This window comes from Triturus cristatus, chromosome 7, assembly GCF_964204655.1.
Source record: "Triturus cristatus chromosome 7, aTriCri1.1, whole genome shotgun sequence".
NCBI classification, from domain to species: domain Eukaryota; kingdom Metazoa; phylum Chordata; class Amphibia; order Caudata; family Salamandridae; genus Triturus; species Triturus cristatus.
This window is the reverse complement of record NC_140590.1, coordinates 200,913,832-200,937,289: the sequence shown is the minus strand read 5'-3', so window position 1 is coordinate 200,937,289 and position 23,458 is coordinate 200,913,832. Positions and strand designations below refer to the sequence as shown.

The following is a 23,458-nucleotide window of genomic DNA, read 5'->3' as shown; positions in this document are numbered from 1 at the left end:
CTCCCCCACAGAAAGGCTATCGGAATACGTGGATGGTTTCCTCCAACCACTGGTACAGAATTTACCTGCGTACGTGAGGGACAGTAAGGATATTTTGTCCAAATTTGAGGGATTGGAGTGGTCAGATTCTATGGTGTTTGTAACCTTAGATGTAACTAGCCTCTACACTAGCATCAAGAAAGAGTTTGGTATTAGAGCTATGGAATTCTATCTAGGACAGAGGTCTGCTGACCACTTGTCCCATAATGAGATGCTAATGGAAATGACAAACATAATATTGTCTAAAAACTATTTCCTCCACGACAATTAATGGTTCCAACAGATACAGGGGACGGCTATGGGCTCCAGGTTTGCACCCGCTTACGCCGGCCTTTTCATGGGCTGGTTTGAGCGGCTGCATGCCTGGGGCCGACATGCCACTACATGGATGGAACATGTACTATTCTGGGGCAGGTACATCGATGATGTCATTATTATCTGGAATGGACCTGTCCCCGAACTTTTGAGCTACCATCATTACCTCAATGACAATCCATACAATTTGAGGTTCACCATAAATTGGAATAGGGAGAGGATTGATTTTCTTGATATTCAATTTTTTATACATAACAACACAATACAGAGCACAGTTCATCGAAAGAACACTGCCTGCAATAGCGTATTATGTTATGACAGCGCTCATCCCCGACATGTAGTTAACAACATCCCCTTTGGGGAAATGAGAAGAATTTGTAGCACTCAAGAGGGATTCATTCACAACGTGAAAGAAACTAAGAAGAGATTTCTGGCAAGGGGTTATCCCCTGTCCCTTATGAACAAAACGAAGAGTAGGGTTCTTAAAGTTAAACGAGAAAGCACATTGGAAGAAAGAGCACCACGGAATAAGAAAGGGATAAGTTCCCCCACTTCCCTTGTAACTGGTTACAATAGGGATAGTAGCAAGATTTTCAATATCCTACGAAAGCATTGGAGACTACTTGAGGAAGTACCAGGTCTTAAGAATGAAATTACAGGAAACCCAAGGGTTACGTACAGGCGTGGTCGAAATTTAAGAAATATGCTTTGCCCTAGTTTCGTTACATCCTCAAAAACTCCTAATTGTATGACAGAGGGACAAGGGGGTTTCTTTACATGCATGAAATGCTGTGCATGCAAAATGGGAAGAAACAGGACTCGCACGTTCCAATTCAACACTGAAAAAGTTCATAGGATCAGACATATTATTACATGCAAAATTTGTCACATATATCTTGGGCTGCCCATGCGATATGATATATGTAGGCAGTACCAAAAGGGAACTAAGGATTAGGATACAGGAACACCTAAGAGCAGCAAGAAATGGGGATCTGAGATATCCCCTTACCACTCATATCCAAACTAAACAACACAAACTTAACGAATTATGGTTCTTTGAGATAGACCATATACCGGTATCCCCCAGGGGAGGTAATAGAGAGCAGGAACTAAGAAGGAATGAAGCAGGCTGGATATGTAGACTTCGATGTGTGGAAATGGGACACAATAGTGAATCTGAAATGCATTATTTTCTATAAACGATGCCCGATTAATCCCATGGCACATTGAGTAATTACAAACTACCCTAGGTACCCGTAACACATAATGATCTCTCCTTAATCCTTACTGTATCTGCTTTCTAATCACCAACTGAAAGGGCTACTGCATCCTCTACTAGGTTAAAAATACTTGTAGAATTGGATACGGTCCACTCCCCTTTTTATCGAGATCAAGTAGCTTTCTGCCTCCTTAAGATGCACCTTCTTTGGATATTTCATTGTTCATTTGACCCCGAATGTGCCATACCTGTTGTAGTTTCTCCAATGGATATTGACAAATCCTATACAATATATACACCCAACGGGGGAATTTGATCACACATTCTCCCTGTACAGATAGAATATTCTTCTATTTGGGACCTTTACTAAATATTCATTATGGCAGTTTTGATTACTAATGACTATATTGCAATTTATCTTTCGGCTATTTCCGTTTTTTATTGATGTCCTCACGTCTCTTAAATGACGTTTTGTTTATACTTTTATTTTATACTAACGTGGTTACTTCGCCTATATAGTCTTTGTTTATCTGGCCTAAGTCGCGCTTAACTGATATCAACGACTTTATCTGGTTGGCTGACTATCATATGCAGTCATTGTCTAAATTCCCTTTCTTTCTGTTGCCCTTAAAATAGGATATTAGCAACCACTGGATGACCTGTTTCTGTTAGTATTGGTTAAGTATGCTTTATCTCTTCTTGTTATACAGGGTTAGTTAACTGCTCAAAGATGGCGGCCGTTCTCTCAAATCCCCTTTCTATCACTGTCTTGCACTTGGGAATGCCCACGTCCTAAGAGGACAAACTTAGGTGTCACCTATTGGCAATAGCTACGTGTGCTATTCATACGGTATGTTGATCTTGCCTATATAATTTTCACTTACGTTGCTAAACTCGCGTTTAGCTATTTATGATTACATTTTCCAGGACTACGAACTAAAATACAAATTTGTTTCTTATTAGTCTGTCTTTTTAATATTAGTAGTCACAAGGTGATCGTGGGAATATTAATGAATTACGAAGACATTTTATTTTCATTAGCGATGCGGGGTTCGCTCACCCTTCCAAGATGGCGGCGGTTTTTCCTAATCCCGGCTCAATCGCTGTTCGGTACTCTGGAACGCTCACGTTCCAGGAGGGAAAACTCAGGTGTTATCAATTGGGAATTATCTATAGCACTATATAAATAGCAAGTTCGAACGACTTGCCCTGTTGTAACCTGACGGGGGTGACGTCTCTTCCTTAAACAGATGCGGAATCGGGTAGATTGATACATTGGGTCCTTTTCACTCGTTTTTCCAGGTGCACCCTTTACAAACCTTTCTGGCATGTTTGCATGTATGGGGCTCCTTTCATTCATTTGTATAAGGTGCATTTCAACTGAATTACCCTGCTTGCTGGTTTGCTACCAAGGGGATAGTATGGAATTGGTTTATTATTCTTAACTTTCTGTGTCACCCTTAAGCTAGGCATGAATGTTTTAGGCGCTTTACGGGTCCTCTACAAGCTTATTAAATCTTTAAAAAGTATTTTGTACGTCTGTGCATCATAAAACGGGCTACATGGGGCTAATTTTACCCCTTAAAGTTTAACTTTCTGCCTACCTATATGTAGCTGTTCCCACAGGCATTACATATTTGAACCATTGTCTTTCTCCAATTTGTCATTGATATTATACCAACTCTATGCTTGGCTTTTAACTTATTCAATAAATGTATATTACTCATCTTTAGGCATCTTAAAGAGTGATACTACCACTCGCACCGTTGGATAGAACTTAAATAGGACCAATGCTGGAAGGACAAGATTCGTCTTAGCTACTTAGCGAATAACCTTTCTCTTTGAAATTGAAATCGAGGCACACACCCCTTTGAAGTGAGTACGCATACCATCTCTTAACAGTTTGGTGATATGTTGCTGATATAGTTAATCTATGTATTCATCTTGTTTTTATATTGACTCGCTCTTTGGCTTTTTCCTGGTGACACAAATAGATGCTTCCAGTCACATGACAATTGAAATACAGAAAGACATATTAAAAAAAGACTATGATTAATACAGCAATTCTTTTGGTGGGTATACATTCCACTTCCCTAACCCTTGTACATACTTCTGTTGTCTCCCTTTTCTCTGCACTCATTTTTAGATAGATGTTTTTAGTGATGACATGGTGAAGGTTACTTAACTGTTAGATTTAATCCCAAGAAAGGCCTACAAGCCATTCCTTATGAAATACAGTGAGGATATTTTAAACGAAACCAAATATTCAGGTGATGACACTCTAATTATGCCAATAAAACATTATATCCTTCACTGTTTATTATCACAGGCATTTTGATCAAATCATCATATATGAACAAAACTATTCGTTTTTGTAATTAATTATTGTGATGTTGTGATGTTAATTTTATGTTGTTATTGATGTGGAGTTTAATTAAGAATTGTTGATTACTCCAATGATTCGATGTTGGTCGATATCTATAAATAGATGTCCAATTTAACTCTGATGAAAACTTGGGCCCTATTAAATTTGGTCCTTCTGATGTTTGCTTATTGTATTGTTATAATTGTTTGTGCCTATTGCTCATGTGTGTTATTTATTCTATGTATTTTTATAAAATTTGTTGCAGCCCTGAAGAAGTCCCGAGGTGGACGAAACGCGTCGGCTGCTTTGGCTGTTTTGGATGTTTTAATGTGTATATGACAACTGAAATAAAGAAGATTGCTTTGAAAAGAAACCTCATGGATATGGACTGATTTAAATTATATTGGACATTTTGAGTGGTGCAACTTGTGCTGTTTTCTACATTTGCTTGCATACCTTGTGCAATAGCAAGGCAAACCATACCTTAAAATCATATATGAAAAAAAAATCATGATTACACAGAAAGAAAAACTAATAAGATATACATGATTTCATGGTCAATGAGTTCAGCCTTGTTTAAAATCTTCCATCTTCATGTGAAGTATGTCTTATGTTGTTTATGATGGTGTATAATTTGAATGAAATTGCTAAAACAGAATTTTATAACATTGGAATAAACATACATATTTTCTAACTAAATAACTTTCTTTTGTTTCTTTGCACAGCATTCACAGAGTTTTCTGATAATATAGGGAAGTGAGTAACAGTGTAAGTAGAGATATTTTATAGGGATTGATTAGCACTTTGTGGAGTGTTTTTTTCATTAGCTCAACTGTTAATTTCTACTTGTTTCCCTCGTAGGAGAGTAGGATCTGCTTCACATGTTTACCCCCACTTTTTGCTGATGTTTCACTGTTTTTCGACTTTAGTCTGGCTGGGACCCTGTTAATCATGACCCCAGCCTAGCTGCTTCCTCTCTAAAATGATTCCATGTACTTTAGGTACATTACAGATTGGATCTGAGGTGCACTTGTAAGCCCCTAGTATATGGTATACTATGAACTCAGGGCATAGGTACCCCAGAGGCCTACCAGGGGCTGAAGCATGTATTATGCCACCCCTGGAAAGCCACCCAAAATGACACCACAGGTCTGCTACTGCAGCCTGGGTAAGGTGGACTTTCCCCATAGAAGCTAACGGGAGCTCGCGGCTGTGTTCACACACTGCACACGGCCCCCGTGGGTCCCCTGTGTCACTACCTTGGGTGGTTCCTTGGGGTCCCAGCAATTCTACAGGCTCTAGGCCTTGTGTCTAGTTAAGTTAAGTCGTGGTTCTTATACCACTATTTTAGTATATGGTTTGGCTCGCACCTTGGGCCTGAGGTGTATTTGAGCTATTTTACTGTGATTATAGAAGTGTAACTTATGTGTTTGGAACTCTAGTCTCATAAAGAGACTAGGAGGGTGTGTTTAGTAATAAATACATATATTTTATATATTTACCTGTGTGGATATCTTTCATTTAGTGACTCAAGAGATTATAGACTGGTAAAACAAGCTGCTTTACATTCCTTCAAGACTTAGCCTGAAGGCTGCTCTCCATAGCTACCAATAGGATAGCTTTCAATAAGGGTTGTCTTTAACCTATAACCAATAAGGGGTTGTTTGGACTGATACAAGGTGCACACTAGAACTAGTGGACAGCATATATCAGGCCAACTTCTCACATTGGTGAGCAGCGTGTGGGATTCCAGCTTGCTATTGTTTTACAAGATAATCTCAATTGAGTAACTAACTGAAAACCACTAAAGGTACCCTAGGTACATATAATACAAGCTTTAGAATGCAGTAAGCTCTACTGAACTTAGAGTTGTGTGTTAAGGAATAGCACACCCTTTCTACAACTCAAGAGAGTTTAGTAGGCCAAACTAGAGTAGGTAGTGCAATACACCACACCACACTAGTAATGTCTTCAAGGCCAGGAACCATAGGTCCTTGCCAGAAGCCATTGGGCTTCAAGATTCCCAATATGATAGACTCCCATTCATGGAACTGAGAGCATTATGTACAACTAGGAAACTGAAGACAGGCAAAAGTCCAACCACCCAGCATCTCATAGAGGTACTCAGGCTGGATGACCTTAGCAGATCTTTAGGACCTGAAAGGCTAGGCAGAGTGGGTGGGACAGCACCTGAGGAAAGGCCAAGGGGTGAAATTCACCATGACCTGACCTCTGAGGCTGGCCAGGCAGATGACAATGATCTGGACCTGGAAAATCCAGCTCCCCTAGACAGTGATGGAGAGGACCAAAATGGACCCCTCTTTGTCCCGCCTGGGAGAGTTGGTGGTGGGCCAAGAAGGTCAAGATCTCCCTCAGTGGAGTCTAACCATTCTAACTCATCTATAAGGACCTCAATCCCCTCTCATAGGAGGGAAACCTCTCAGGAGAGAAGGGAGAGACTGCTCAAGTATGAGGAAGCTCAGCTTGAAATCAGAAGAAAGCAGGTAGCCCTAGATAAGGAGGCCCTAGAGATCTACAGAGCAAGAAAAAAGTTGGGACTAGAGTCCCATGGTGGCAGCAACATCCCTAGAGATAGGGAAAGGTCTCATGACGATAGAAACCTGAATAAGTTTGTCCCTCCCTACCAGAGTGGGGGTGACATCCACAAATGGATACCTGCACTGTAAAGGGCCTGTAAAGTACAAAGGGTCCCCCAGGAGCAGTGGTCAGCAATCTTATGGCTCTCCTTTGCAGACAAAGGAAGAGATAAACTCCTCACTGTTAGAGAGGAGGAGTCAGATGACTACAACAGTCTGAAGAGTGCCTTAATTGATGGGTTTGGCCTAACCAGTGAGCAATACAGGTTAATGTTCAGGGATACCCAAAAGGCACAGACTCAGGACTGGGTATACTTTGCAGATTGTGCTACTAAGGCTCTGGAAGGTTGGTTACTTGGCAGTAAAGTGCATGACTATCAATGATTGTACAATTTGATTATGAGGGAGCAGATCCTTAATAATTGTCAGAATCAGCTGTTGCACCTGTACCTGGTAGACTCAGATCTGACCTCTCCCCAAGCATTGGGAAAGAAGGCAGGCAAGTGGGTCAGAACCAGGGTGAGGCAGAAGGTACACAACCAAGGTGGAGAACCCAAGAAGCAAAATCCTAAAATCTCTGATAAGGGTGGGGAGAAGGGTAAAGACCAGAAGTCTTCACAAGGCCCCCAAAAATCTTCTTCAAATGGGGATTCACAACAAGGGAAAAGGCCAAAAGAAACCTTGGTGCAAAATCTGTAAACAGAAAACTCACTGGACCAGTGACTGCACCAAGTCCAAAGAATCTACTCCAGCCACCATTGCCCTTAAGGCAACTGTTCCCCCTAGTACAGCTACAAGAGGTGGTGGCAATGTCCAGAATAAGGGTGTAGTACGGTTGACCCTGGGTTATGAGATGGACTCTGGCCTAGTCAGAGTTCCAACTCAGGCTGTGTTAGTCTGTGATGGGGGCATGGATATGTACCCCTTTGTGAGTCCCAGTAATCTGGGCAAATACAGACAACAACCTTTAATAAATGGAGTAGAGGCTTGGGCATTCAAGGACACAGGAGCAAGTATCACCATGGTGACAAATGATCTTGTGGATCCTGGGCAGATTATACTTGGTGAAATGTACCAAGTGACCAATGCTTGCAATGTCAGAACAGACCATTCTCTGGCAGTTGTTAACTTCTCCTGGGGAGGGGTAACTGGCCTTAAGAAGGTTGTGGTAAGTGCAGACCTACCAGTACAGTGCTTGCTTGGCAATGATCTAGAGACTTCAGCCTGGGCTGAAGTGGAGCTCAAATGCAGAAATGTTAGGGATCCCTGCTCATGTCTTTTCTGTGACTAGGTCACGGGCCAAAATGTCTAAAACTGGACAGGCCCTGGATTCTGGAATAATGGACAAGATGCCTCCAAAGAAGTAGGGTTAAGGCAGAGCCTTCCCACCTGACTCACAATGCTGATCAGTCTCCTCAGGGAGATGATCTTGAGCCTGAAGAAGGAACTGTCCCAGAGGAGCTTGAACATGACCAGGTTGAGTTCTTGGAGACAGGGGGCCCTTCCAGGTCTGATCTGAGCCAGGAGCAGAAAACCTGCCCCTCTCTTGAACCCCTCAGAAAGCAAGCTGCTGATGAGGCTGCTGGGAATTCAAATGGCACACATAAAGTTTATTGGGATGATGGACTCCTTTACTCAGAGAGTAGAGACCCCAAGCCTGGTGCATCCAGGAGGTTGGTTATACCTCTGAAGTTTAGGGGCTTCCTATTGACACCAGCCCATGATATTCCCCTAGTAGGACACCTGGGCCAGAACAAGACTTGGGACAGAATTGTTCCTCACTTTTACTGGCCCCACATGTCTGAAGACACTAAGGAGTTTTGCTGCTCCTGTGTGACCTGCCAAGCCAGGGGCAAGGTAGGTGGAACCACAAAGGCCCCCTTGATATCACTACCTGTGGTGGGGTTTCCCTTTGAGAGGGTGGGGATTGACACTGTTGGTCCCATGGATCATCAGACAGCATCTGGGCACAGGTTTATACTGGTGGTGGTAGATCATGCCACCAGGTACCCAGAAGCAATTCCCCTAAGGACCACTACAGCACCTGTAGTGGCAAGAGCCCTCTAGAGTGTATTCTCAAGATTAGTATTTCCTAAGGAGATAGTATCTGACAGGGATGCAAACTTCATATCTAGTTACTTGACTGATATCTGGAAGGAGTGTGGAGTGAACTACAAGTTCACCACACCCTATCACCCACAATGCAATGGTTTACTTGAAAGGTTCAACAAAACCTTAAAGGGCATGATTAAAGGACTCCCAGAAAAGCTTAGGCGAAAATGGGACATACTCTTGTCCTGCCTTTTGTTTGCATACAGGGAGGTGCCTTAAAAGGGGGTTGGTTACAGCCCTTTTGAAATTTTGTTTGGGCACCCTGTCAGGGGTCCATTGTGTCTGGTTATGGAAGGATGGAAGTTACCTCTCAAGCCCCCCAGACGGGAAATAGAGGACCGTGTACTTGGTCTCTGCTCCAGGATGGCTGAGTATATGAAAAGGCAACCAAAAACCTTGAGGCTAGCCAGGAATTACAAAAAGCCTGACATGACCAAATGGCTGTACTGACTTTCTACCAGCCAGGACAGAAAGTGTGGGTGTTGGAGGCTGTGGCCCCAGCAGCCCTCCAGGACAAATGGAGTGGCCCCCATACAATTGTTGAACAGAAAGGGGCGGTCACCTACTTGGTAGACCTTGGAACCGATAGGAGTCCCCACAGGGTACTTCATGTCAACAGACTAAAACCGTATGTTGATAGGGCAGACATGGGCGTGCTCATGGCTACTGATGAAGGACAGGAGGAAGAGAGTGACCCACTCCCTGACCGGCTTTCTCAGAACCCTGATGATGGCTCAGTTGATGGTGTAGCCTTGGCAGGCAGCCTCACTGGCCAGCAGCAAACTGACTGCAGAAAGCTTCTCAGCCAGTTCAGACATATGTTTTCTCTAACTCCAAGTCAGACAACCTGGTGCACTTATGAAGTGGACATTGGGGACAGTCTGCCTGTGAAGAATAAGATCTACAGGCAACCTGACATGTCAGGGACTGTATAAGGACAGAAGTCCAAAAGATGTTGGATCTGGGAGTTATTGAACCCTCAGTTAGCCCTTGGGCTAGTCCAGTAGTCCTGGTAACTAAACCTCACACCACAGATGGCAAGAGAGAGATGAGGTTTTGTGTAGACTACAGGGGTCTTAATACAGTCACTAGGACTGATGCCCATCCCATCCCCAGGGCAGAAGAGCTAATAGATACTTTGGCCTCAGCCACGTTTCTAAGCACAATTTAACCTGACAGCTGGCTACTGGCAGATCAGACTAGCTGATGATGCAAAGCCAAAGACAGCATTTTCTACCCCTAGTGGGCACTCTCAATTTGTGGTAATGTCCTTTGGTTTGCAGAATGCACCTTCCACTTTCCAAAGGTTGGTGAATCAAGTCCTTACAGATTAGCTAATGGGCTTTCCATTATCCCTGGGTTACCTTTCCTGAGCGCTGGGATGCTTCCGAGTAGCCATGCGCTATATAAGAGCCTTTTCAATTCAATTCAATTCAATTCAATTCAATTCAATACAGGCCTGGAAGACTATAGTGCAGCATATCAAGTTGATATTGCTGTCTTTAGCTCGACCTGGGAGGATCACCTTGTCCACCTGAGGAATGTTTTGAAGGCCCTGCAAAAGCAGGCTTAACTATCAAGGCTACTAAGTGCCAGATAGGGCAGAGACAGGTTGTGTAACCACCTCCCAGACAGGCTTATGTGTATTGGGGCTGGGCGGTATCACTCTCTGAGTGAGTTGAAGTCCTGCACTGGGGGCACATTTGGTGTCCTTGTGCATAGTCCAGTTCAAACTGGTTCAGGGGCTTCCAGCCCCTATTCGGCATGAAACTGAACAAAGGAAATGGGTGTAGCCACCCCTCTTTCCAAACTCTCCCATAGGTGGGTCCCCAGTGTATATCCAACCCCCTACCTTAGAATAAGTATGGGACCCCTGTCCATAGGACTTTAGATTACCCTGGATGAAACTCTGAAGCCAAATCCTGGACCTTCGCTGGTATGCTCAAGACCAGAGGACTGAAGAAACCTCCCTTGCGGTCAAGGAGTGACTTACCTGCTTGGCAGGCACCAGCAAAGCAATTTGCCGGTCTGCATCATCGAAGCTCCCGCTGGACTCTGAAGTATTTGCAGTCCAGGAAGAAGATTTCCAGACATCTCAGAGGCTGACCAGAGTCTCCAGCAAAGCTGAGACCCACAGCCCCTGTGAGTAGCGTGGAACCGGAACTGCTGGTCACCGTGCATTTCTGCAAGTGCATTGACTTCTCGATGTCTCTTGAAGTTGTGCTTGGGCTGACTTGTAGCCCCCACCTCGAGCACTAAATCCACTGAAGACTGTCAGCCTGGTCATTCCGAGTGACCCGTGGGCTACCATTTTGTGTTTCGTCTTGAGGTCCCTTCGCGATCCCTGGTCCGTTGACTGGTGGGTCCCTGAGGGGGTAACTTTGCATTTCCTTGGGATTTTGTGGTTGCGCCATATGTGCCCTGACTCACATCCAAGTGGTGAGTCCCACAGACCTTGCTGGTCTGCACCAAAGCATTTTTCTCCTTTCTGCATGGGTTGCTGTTGCCAAGGCTTGTTTTGTCCAATCCGGGCACCGATGCTGCAGTACTCGATATCCTTTTTGGGACAGCTCAAATCCAGCTCTTGGTCATTCTCAACACCTCCTGGTCCTCGTGGCTGAAGAGTTAAGCTTCATCTCCTTCACCTGAAATCACCCAACATCGGTGGGCATCTGCTCATCGCCTTCCTGGTCACTGGCAAGTGACCCAGACTCTGTCCCCTCTGCTTTCAGGTTCTTCTCATCTTCGATACAGGCTTGGAACTCTTGGGATACTTCGAATCTTCACGGTAGCAGCACTTCTTTGCAGCTCCCATTGAAATCGACGACGCGACCCAACACCAAAAGACACTTATGCACCCGGCTTCCCTGGGTGAGGTAACACAAGTACTCCAGTGCTCCAGTGGGTGCTAGCCCTAGAACTTCCTATGTCCAAAAGGGTTTGGTCCTGACTCATTTCTAAGTGTCCCTAATCTTTAAAAATCTAACCGCGACTTTCCCCATAGAAGCTAACGGGAGCTCGTGGCTATTTTCACACACTGCACACGGCCCCCTTGTCACTACCTTTGGTGTTTCCTTGGGGTCCCAGCGATTCTACAGGCTCTAGGCTTTGTGTCTAGTTAAGTCGCAGTTCTTATACCACTATTTTAGTATATGGTTTGGCTCGCCCCTAGGGCCTGAGGTGTATTTGTGCTATTTTACTGTGATTATTGAAGTGTAACATGTGTTTTGACCTCTAGTCTCATAAAGAGACTAGGAGGGTGTGCTTAGTAATAAATACATATATTTATATATATATATATATATAAATATACCTGGTGTGGATATCTTTCATTTAGTGACTCAAGAGAATATAGACTTGTAAAACAAGCTGCTTTACATTCCTTCAAGACTTAGCCTGAAGGCTGCTCTCCATAGCTACCACTAGGATAGCTTTCAATAAAGGTTGTCTTTAACCTATAACCAATAAGGGGTTGTTTGGACTGATACAAGGTGCCCACTAGAACTAGTGGACAGCATATATCAGGCCAACTACTCACATCCCTGTTGTATACTAGGCATTCTGGCTTATTGGCTGCAAGGCCTACTCAGAGGTGACTTGGTTTTGATCTGAAAGTAGCTCTCTCTTATGACAAAAACAAGTTTATTTTGACTGGTCTGCCCTCATGCTGTAAAGATTCAACAGTCAGGCGACAAACGAAGACCTGAAGCCACATTTTCCTGGTCAGCCTAATAGATGGCACAATATATATTGCAGTCTACAGGTGACATTTAACTTCCTGCTATTGGTGCATTTCCTGAACTGTATACTATGGATATATTTATATATGGCAATATTTTTACAACAAATATAATATTAATACCTACAATAGCATGTCTCATTATGCTCTGAATACCATAATATATTCCTATGATAATATTGCCAAACCATATTTAGCTGGTACACCATCCTGACTCCAGGCCTGGTGAGTCACCAGAAATGGTCAGCTTTTTAGCCAAATGGCTGGGGATGCTGGTTGTGATGGCTCTGTAGAAGCTGGCAAGAGACCCAGTGGAGTCCTATCAATTTAAAGGTGATGTAATCATATTTGTTGAGGCCATAAATGAGATATTGTGTGGTGTAGTACGATGTCTTAAAAGGGGGCCAATGAATAGTTTGGTAGGCCAGGGAGCAAAGTGTTTCCACCATCAAGATGTAAGATTATAAAGGCCTGAACATTAGTTGTGGAGCCACTTTCTGAGAGAAACAGTTTCACTTTAATCAAAAGATATTGCTAGTTTCGGGCAGTCTATGTTTTCTTTCCAATATGTTCCATTAGTGTGAGATTGATGTCCATTGTGAATCTGATTGATGGATAAAGGTATGAGGGTTAAGGTTGGAGTTTGAAGACTTCAACGTTCATGCCAGTAAGGCATCTTTATATTATTTCTTGCTTACAGATTTTGGCAAATAACAGGAATTGCGAGAAGCCACTGTAAGTAAATGGTCAAGATCTAAGACTGGATGAGGTGCATGCAGTGTTTTACACAATGGATGTTTAAAATAGAGTAGACAATTACAATTGTGAATTGCTGTCATAATCTTGAATCTGGTTAAGGATATCAGTGATATTAGGCCTAAGTTCCTCCAGGTAGAGATAGAAGATGATGGCAACAGTACTCAAGCCTGGGGACTCCAGAGATGATAGGGATCTTCTGGCACCCAGTGGTGCCTATGTCAACAAGCTGATATTGGCTGGAAAGACATGAGTAGAACAAATTAGGACCATTGTCACTGAATCCCATGCAATGAATCAGGGTGTAGATGAGGGGATGGTGTTGTGGGGCAGTGTTAAAGGCAGCTGAAATTTCAGTCAATAGGGGAAATAATGAATCATCCTCATCTATAGCAAAGATGGCCTTGTCTATGATGTATATGTTTGATGTCTCTATTATAAGATACCAGTTCAGTAGTCTTGCAGTAGATCTGTGGCACTGATGTGATCTTGGATTAAAATGTAGAACTTTTTTGATGATTTTTTTCCCCTTACATTTTAATTCCTGTTTGTGTGTTTTTTATTGATGCGGTGTTTTATTTGGAGCATTGCTGTGTGCATGTTTTATGAGAAAATTGTTGCAGTAATTCAGAAGGATATTTACTTTGTATGTGGAGTTTCAAGGATCTGAAATTAGGGTATTCTTATTTAGGTTGTCCTTCATTTTCAGTTTGAATCCTCAGCAGACATATAGGAATGTTGAGTTCTTTGGACCAATCCAATCTAATGGCACGTGTAGTTTCCACTTGATTTTTAGAGATTTTGAGAGGACGACGGTGAGGATGTGGCCTTTGGTATATGTCGCTTGGTTGGTTGTTGCTAGTTGCTATACCATGTTAAGTGTGTCAATGAGTTTGAATAGGGTGTTTCATGTTTGCATTGTCTGAGATGCTGAATTCAACAAGAAAGAGATGAGGAGCAAGTCAAGCTTGTGATTTTTGATGAGGGCTTTGATGTCTGGACTGTCAATTACTACCGAGCATATGTTAATGTGTTTGAAGTGGAATTTGGGTTGGGTAGTATGAGAGTGTGTGATGGTTAGTGTCATGTGTATGAGGTAGGGTATATAAAATATGAGGATGACATGGAAAAGGATTTTTTTGTCAAGTTCTGCAATTGATTGATGGGATAGGCAGTGTGGGTTGATGAGTGAGTACATTGTTATATCTTGCTTTGTAGGTTGCACGGTAAAAGGAGGTCTTACCCAAGGCCATTCTTGAACATAAAAGGCACAAACTGTCAATCATCTTATCTGTGTCTCACCATTGCTGGGGATGGCATGGTGTTGGACACCATGAGGAGTTGAGTAAAGTAGAGAGAAGGTTGGAAGTGATACAACTTCCTGTAGAGTCGGTTTCTGCAAAATGCTGTGATGTTACTCCCTATGCAGGTGGATACTGGCAACTGGTAATGATGTCACTTTTTCTGAAGATAGATGATGCAGAATAAAGTCTGCTTCTCTGGCATCTACTATAACATTTTTTTTACAGGAAATCAGTGATGTCCTTTCATGAAGAGCTCTATTTTTTGCACTGAAGATGATGGCTGCAAATGTGCTTGGGCCCTGTAGGAATATAGGCCCTAATTATGATGTTGGGTGGACCGCCACAGACAGGCCTTCAGTGGTGGTCCAACAAACATCCTGGATGATGGTCTGAACACCAGACTAAATTACGAGGGGTCGGACCGCAGAGGGCAGCGAGACAGACCACCACCTTTCAAAGGCTCAAGGAGCCCATAGGGGCAAACCAGAGCTTCCAATCATTTGGCTGGTGCTGCTGAGCCTCAAGAAACCTTCCAGGAGAACATCTGAAACATGTGTGAACTTTTGGCAAAGTTTAGTGAAAAAGCTCCAGAGGAAGACCAGCATTGAGGGTGAGAGATGAGCCAGCACTGTCAAACCGGCAGGTCCTCACTGATTCGTTCCACTAAAAGCTCCGGAGCTCAACGCTATAAACCATGAAGACAAAAACCTTGAGGGCTCATGAGGCATTCATCTGAGCAGGCCATCGTCGTCAACTTGAAACTTGCATCCAAAGACCTGATCATTCAACGAAGATAGGAAAAGCTTCCAAAAAGTGGCTGATACATATGTTAAAGAATGACCCGGCCAAATTGCTCATCCTATCTGAGATGCGCTCCATCGCAGTCAGCCTGAAACTTTGACCTTGTCCTGGTCTAGTGTGACCAGATAGTTGTAGTTGCACTTTAAACCTTTAAAAGTACCTTTTTAATTTAAACTTTAAAAAATATATCTTTGGTTCCCTACGTTGAATGCTTGTCATTCGGGTATCATTTTCAAGATAGAAATATTCTCTATTTCCATAAATTGGTGTTGGATTTTTTTTGTGTTGAGACTCTTAACTATTCACTTCCTTGGTGATATTAAATGCTTTACACACATATCTTCTAAGTTAAACCTGACTGCTCATCTGCCAAGCTACCAAGGGTTTAGCAAGTAATAATTTATTGAGGCTTGACTGGACCTTATTAGTGATTATAGTGGTATTAATAGCTGTAGGCACCTACCTGCATCTACTGATTACCCACCTTCCTACAGGTGTGTTCTTCTTTTCCTTCATTTTCTTGGAAAGTTTTCTGGTGGCAAGGATTTTGAAGTACAAAAACCTCGTGTACTTTAGTTCGAGAGTGGGTGTTCATGCTGTTGTAGTTTTGGAAAGAGCTGATGTTGTAAATTGGGTTGGGTAGGGAGAGATATGACTTTGATAAGGATGTAAAGGTTTGTGGTTCTCTCTAAGTTTACCTTGGGATTCCTAAACAGGGTGATGGTAATAGTAAAGTTATCAGTACAAACCAGAGCTGTAGGTAGGTTGCTCTGGATGGGAGGCGAAGTCAAGAATGTAATTTCAATGGTTGCTAGAGTGAGTTGATTTGTATCATGCTATGCTGCCCTTTGTTTGTACCCTTAAGATGATAGTATTTCTTGTGTTCTTAATGCTGTGTAAGTGTTTGTGTGAAGCCAGACCCTTACTGGGTAATAAGGAGTGCTGGCCTAGGCACATAATGAAGTCTTACCTTGAAAATGCTTTTTGTGTTTGACGTTGTTGCGTCCCAAGGCCATTCTAGTCTATTAGAGGTTGAAACTAAGCTGCCATTGTCTGCATCTATCCTTAGAGATGGACATCTAGATGTTAGAATACCCTGAGGAGTTAACTAAAGGCCGGAATTTTGGGGAGGCTGGGGGTAAAAAACAGTTAATGTTCCCTATAGAGATGGATGGTAGGAAATATGATAATATCCCTTCATGTTGATAAGGATGTTGGGCAATGTAGTCCACTTTTACAATGATGTCTGCAAGAAACAACTGGTCATTTCTAACTGGCATCTAGAGCAGTGTCTTAGACTTTTGAATGCAGAATGTAGAATGCCAGAGGATCTCCGCTTTCACATTCCCGCATTAGTATTTAAGTGAAACCTTTATTTCATTTGATGAATAAGCATGACCTCAACCTTCGCTATATTCATGACTCTCTTAGTCATTATACCATACTTCAAGGTTTCCTCACAAAGATCAAACAATGAGGTGCATAGAACTGGTTACATCTCATCACAAAAGCAGGGAACTGATATTCTTTGTCCCCCCAAAAGTTAAGACTTGGTATTTGAGGTTATTTTTGTTCTTCCAAAGATCTTTGAAGTTAAATATATGGTGTGTCTCTTTGTGTAGGGAGCAATGGATGCCATCATGTCCTTTAGTTCATAGTGCACATTAGGAGCATATTTTTCAGATTTGTCTACTAAGAAGAGGCTTCACTCTGATTTTAATACCAAAAAACCCATGGTTCAGACAAGATCCAGCTTTAGGTTGAAAAGTATCATCGCGTTTTTTATGTGGTTGCCTGAACAATAGAAAGGAGCACTTTGATAATCCTAGAATGTATTTGACTGTCTGGTTCTTTGACAGAGGACAAGAGATCCTGTGTTACATGGCAGGAAGAGACATTGGGGACAGCTTGGTGCTTCCATGCTAAATTAGCGGATTAATTGTCCTGACAACGTTGTTGCTCTCCCACCTTAACTACAGGTAGGAGAAATGAAGGGTTGTCTGGCAGGAGAGCCACAGCTGGATCTACCATTCCATACCTTTGACATGACAAATGATCTGACACATGGTCCTATTTCAGAAGTGGACACCATCACTCACTTTCTCAACATGAAACCATCATTCCAGTCCTGTTCCAAGGAAATTTCACAATGTTCTCCAAGTGTAGAAAAGGTCTAGCTGTGCTTCAAAGACATTGTAACTTTGCTTTGTAAGAACACACCATAGCCTTGACGGTTTGTTCTTGAGGTACAGAATTTTTTATGGAGCAGGTGAATCGCACAGGGGGCCCGAATGGGCTGCTTGCAAATTATTAATTCCATTAGTGGAGCTATCATACTGCTAGATTAGGTGAATGCACAAAAGATTCCAATCTGTCAGAGAGAAATTTCTCTATTTGATGGGCAGTCCTCTTCTGAGGATGATTGGGGAATTTAAATCCATTACTAACCTTATTGGCTTTCACGCTGTACATCAGATTGTTAATAGAATTGATAATCTGGCTTTCCAGTCAATCCACCTGTGATATTTGAGGTTAAATGTCTGTTAGATATTTTTAACCAAATAAACAAACCTGCGTGTCTGAATCTAAAGTAGCAAGATACAGTCAGCCAGTTCACTTAGGCATACGAATTGCAACTGTGAATCCTAGTTGTCTCTCTATAGTAAATGAGGAGTTTATTCAATAGAAATATACTGTAGAATCTCTTCGCACAGATGTCTTTAAAATAAGTTTCAATCTAGAAGTAAAATGCATTTTCATCTCACTTGGGTTAGTTCTTTTCATCCCACCCTACCTTTCCCTGTAACAAAGTAGGCAGTTCACACAAAGAGAATGTTTGAACTATACATTTGTCTATACAAGTGTGATAAATGTATGTAGCCATTTAAGGAGAATGGTAAGAATATTCATGTACTCACCTTCAGTAATGTTCTGACTTTCAGCTTATATAGGTTGGCTCATTATCAGTACAGGCACTCTGAGCTTGGCTGCATTTCTCAGTCATGCTTCTGCAAGACTTCATAATTTGAACTGAGACGTTAGATATGTGGAGGTAATAAAGGGACAGACCAAAAAGGGCTTGCCCTCTGTCTAATGACCTAACCTGTATTTTAATCTATCACTTCATAGTAACTGGAAACATGAATACATTCAAAATTTTCAGAGTACCACAGCGATTCGATTGTCCTAGTTATTTTATTACAAAATAACGGTCTGTGACCTGGACAGTAAGTGAAAGATGGGTCCCCTCCCCTTATTTGTCTCACCTTGTTTTATCTGCATAATGAACAGCTTCAAATATCGGTTTGTATTCAGATGTCAGGTGTTCAGCAACATTTTCAGCACCATGATTATATATGATAAAGTTGTAAGCCTGCAGAGATAAATGAAATTATGTGACAACAGTATTCAGACCATTCTGTACTTCATTTCAACGACATTTGTGTAAACCAATCAATAATAACAGTAGCATTGCCAATGATAATCCTTCACCAAAGCTCATAGTGTATTTCAGGCAACAAATGATATAACTGTTATATTGCTACCTAACAGTGATCTCTGCTGGATCCATGAAACCATTTAAAATATTTAAGGCTTGATTTAGACTTCCGAGGGAACTAACAGTCAATGGAGTAGAATCCACTGACTGAGTTTTGTCCAAAATTCAATAGCAATGATGGTGGAAATTGAGACAGTGAATTTGATTCCGTGTTGACAATTCAGTCTTCAAACCGGGGCTCTTCAATTCTCTCAAATTGCAGTATGAATGGTCTTGCCTGCATGCAATAAGTATTCCTTATGTTAGAATTTGAGACACTAGGGATCAGAATTAAAGAGCTACAATATTTATCACCATGTAAAATTTGGCAGAAGATGTAAATGTTGGGGTTTACTGCATCAAAAGCTGCAAGTATTATCTGGACATTTTTCTCTTGGTAAATTTTAGCAGGTTTTATATTGGCTAGGTTGGACAATTACAGTACCAAGAGTAACCACACATATTAGAATTTCATGGCACAGTCATAATGAGGTACTTAATCTGTTGTTTAGAAACTGAAATTGAATTTATTGTACAGTTAATTAAAACCTTTACAAACATGCATCTCATGTTATCATTTTATAGCAACAATTTGAACAAACAAAAATAAGTCACCATAAAAACACAATAAAATTAAGATAAAATATAGCCCAGATGCTCCCTAGGGAGTAACTTAAATCTTTTGAAAGAGAAAGTATGAGTAATCTGTTTTTTTTATAATCATAAGCTTAGCCACTTGACTGACAAAGCTATCCTCGTTGGTCCAATGCTTGACAACAGGATAGATTACACAGCAAAAAACAAAGTGCCGTGGTATGCAGGAGAAATTGCAATGTGCACAACAACAATTTAACCTCTACAAGGATTTTAGTGTATTTCATGCGTGTTCCACAACATTCATTGTAAACAGGCAATCAGTTCCCTTTGGGTATAATCTTAGCAGCAAAGCAAAAGTAGCTGACCTCGTTGGTCAAATACTTAGAAGCAGGTTAGGTGACGTGACAAAAAGCAAAAATGCCTGCAATAATAAAAATTGTCAGTGTTCTGCCTAATTTACAGCAGAGAAAGGTGCTAAGTGCAAAGCAGCTATTTGCAAGAAATCTTGCTATAGAGTAAAACAATACATACATTAAAAATTATTGAATACTTAGAAGAGAATGATTAGTCAACATAAAAGTTATTTCTATGGAGCAATCTACCCAGAGCGGGTTGTTTTAAAGTGCGTGGTATACCAGTGTTTAACTGTGCTGAAATTCTCATTAAGGCAGCAGCAGAGTCAGCATCTTGTGAAAGTTGAATCAAAGCACCAGGGTCCGTTTGGCTGCTTTACTGTCTGCTAGCTGATTGGCTTGTCTTTTGATGCTCAGTTCGGCGGCGGAAAGGAATTTTACCAGGCGGCAGCTTAATTGGACATCCTCGCCGGAAAAGCTTGCTAACACTGCTTGTCTGCAAGTCCGAATGTGTTTCTTATTAAAGAGTGGTCTAAAAAGGGTCCGACTCTCCTGTGTTAGAATCTTGCTTATGGTTAGTGGATGCACTATGTCCTCCTCTCCCTCCCCGCATAGTCAGCAGTTGCTAGCTTCGAAGGCATAGCCACAGCGGCATATGATATGCAGATCATAATATGCCGAGGCGGAGTTTCAAGAACTTCTCTTTGATGGCTCTAGAGAAGCTAGTGTAGAGATAGGCGTGGGGTGACGCCTTGCTTTAGGACTGTAAGTTGATCCAGCCATGAGCGCGCTCTGTCAGAGCAGCTTTATCCTGTATGAGTGATTCTTTTTTGACAGTGTTATTTTAAATTTTTTTGAAGCTTGCAAAGGTCCATGATAGCTCCTAAAGGTTCTGCATTCCGCGTTGGTTAAGTGAGTTGTCCAAATAGTGTCTGGCTGCAAATGCCTCCGTGGTTTGCAGTTCTTTTCACAAATAGGTATTAAGCGACTCTGGCGCCGCCATTTTGATTTTGTACCAGCTTTTAATGAATGCTCCTTTAAGGGCGCACTCTTGTCTTTGTATCCCGAACTCCAGCCTCAGTTGTGCAGGGGATGTGTATTCTGGTAACCCAAAAATAATTTGAATTGCTCCTGCTATTGTGGGAGCCAGAGTTTCAGCGTCTCTCCCTCTCATTGCTTCGCTTCCGTAAGTGATTGATGGTATGCGTTTTGCCTGGATCACCCTGGTTAAGGGGAGGAAATTTGGGCCAGAGATGTTGTTTTTTAGGTTTCTTAATGCCACAGCAGTCATTATTCCCCTTTTTTTATGGCCTCACATTGAGCTATATAGTTACTTTTATTATCGATGATAACTTCCAGGTACTTGTAGTTTTGTACAGCTTCCAGCTGCCAGTGATATGTTGATTTTTTTTGCGGATGTTCACGCTCAATATTTTTGTTTTTTCTTGGTTAATGCTGAGTTTGCTCTCCTCCGAGTACCAAGATGTGATATCGAGCAGGCGCTGTAAACCTACTGGTGTCTGGCTAATAAGCACCAAGCCGTCAGTATATAATAAATTAGACAACTGGAATCCATCTAACTTGGATGCATGCAAGTTGCTTCCATTGAGAGAGGACGAAAGCTTTGCTATAAAAAAGTAAAAAAGTATTGGGGCAAACACGCAACCTTGTTTTAGTCCAGAGGTTGTTGGAATCTTCTTTGTTAGGTGGTCTCCTGCGCCCAATTTTATTTGCACCCAGGTTTTGCTGTGTAAAAGGATTGTTTTTTTTAGAAGTAGCAATGAAATGTTCAGCCTTTTTAATTTTTTGCCACAATATATTCCCGTTTATATGGTTGAATGCTGAGCTGTTATTAATAAAACACAGATACAGAGGCTGCTTTATACCAAGTGCAGCATCTATGAGTAGTGAGAGGATTAAGATGTTGGTAGTAGTACCCATATTCTTACAGAAGCCTGTTTGGTTTAACAGGATTGCTGAAATTTCTGTGTCCCAGGATGTTAGTTCTTGTAGGAGTAATCCTGCATAGTATTTGGCTTTGCATTAGTCTTCTATCACTTTCAGCCACATCACCGAACTCCCGTTGACAGACCATTGATGCATTCACCTTCAGAACACCCACCATCCACAGACACCAGCACCGGCTCTCACGAAGAAACTGGACCAAAATCACTGACAACCAGCTCATCTCCTCACTCACCAACTCCACCTCACCCACCACGGAAGACGACGCCCCCAACACCGCCGCCCAGACTCTACACAGATGGATCACTGACAGCGTCAACACCATAGCCCCCCTCAAAAAGAACAACAATGCACACACCAATAAGGCCAAATGGTTTACCCCGAGAGTCCAGGCGCATCTACCGCCACCTCGAGAAGACCTGGAGGAACTCCAAATCCACAGAAGCCCACAACGACTTCAAAGCCGCCACCACCGTCCACCATCAGCTCATCGGAAACACAAGGAAAGCTGCAATTGAAGACAGGATCTCTACACATGCACACAACAGTAAAGAACACTTCAACATCATCAAGGAGTTCGCCCAACCCGCCAGTGGGTCGACTGACATACCCCTCTCACAAGACCTCTGCAACAAACTCAGCACCTTCTTCCACTGTAAAATCAAGAACATCTACGACAACTTTGATGAAGACAACCAACACACGGAACCCCCAGCAACCACCCACGACATGGTCTCTCATGCACTGGTTCTGCAAGCATTGCAATCTCTAGGAGTGTCCGGTGTAGCACTCAACTGGCTAAAAGACTTTTTGGTGGATCGTACTTTCCAAGTTTTTTCTCCTACATCCAGCTCAAAAATGTACTTTCCACCTTATGGTGTTCCCCAAGGCTCTATTTTGAGCCCGTTGTTATTTAATATCTATGTTAGACCTTTGGCACTTATTGCGGAAGATTCAGGGCTCTCCCTGTTCTCCTATGCCGATGACACCCAGATTGTTTTCTCTCTATCACATGACAGAACATCCAACCCATCATCTCTTCAAGTGGGGTTGAGAAACATCGCAGGATGGATGCAAGCCAACTTACTTAAACTTAATGGGGAGAAGATTGAGGTGCTACTGCTGGGCAGGGAAAAGAACTTATGGAGCTCCCTACATTGGCCATTGAGATGGGTGCTCTACCTCTGCCCAGTCGGCAGGTTCAGAATCTGGGTGTCATAATTGATGAACAACTTTCAATAAGGCAGCAAGCAGTGAAAATGTCATCCACTTGCTTTACTATCCTCAAATGGCTTAGGAAAATCCTTTGGATGATGCCATTATCTGCACAACGTACTGTGGTCCATGCTCTTATTACATCTAGGCTGGATTATGGCAATATTCTTTATCTTGGAGATGATAAGGATGTAGTACATAAGCTGCAACGGGTCCAAAATGTGGCGGCCAGGCAGCTCTGCAAGATTCCCAAAAGTGCTTCCATCACAGGTGCTCTTCGTGAGCTGCATTGGCTCCGGGTTGAGAACCGCTTAAAGTTCAAAGCCCTGTTCAGAATCAACTGTGGCAAAGCACCACACGATCTGAAAGCTTTGGTTCAGCATTATCTTCCCTCATGCACGTTACGTTCAGCCTCACAGGCTAATTTTATTGTGCCAAGGATTAGACTGGCCCGGATGGGCGGCCGGTCGTTTTCTTATGTTGGCCCACGGTTGTGGAGCTCTCTTCTGAAGGTACTTCGGACTGAAATTAGTTACGTGAACT

The 23,458-nt window shown here is 42.4% G+C and overlaps 1 protein-coding gene across 6 annotated transcripts in view; it reads right to left on the bottom strand.

Annotated features, from left to right (window-relative positions):
* The window catches only part of LOC146809212 (putative methyltransferase DDB_G0268948), a 520,756-nt gene that overhangs the window by 41,793 nt on the left and 455,505 nt on the right, over positions 1-23,458 (bottom strand). For all 6 annotated transcript variants that reach the window (XM_085614316.1, XM_085614312.1, XM_085614313.1 and 3 more), the window contains one exon: positions 18,514-18,620. In XM_085614316.1, coding sequence (XP_085470442.1) covers positions 18,514-18,620 — 107 coding nt within the window. The remainder of the gene's footprint in view (positions 1-18,513; positions 18,621-23,458) is intronic.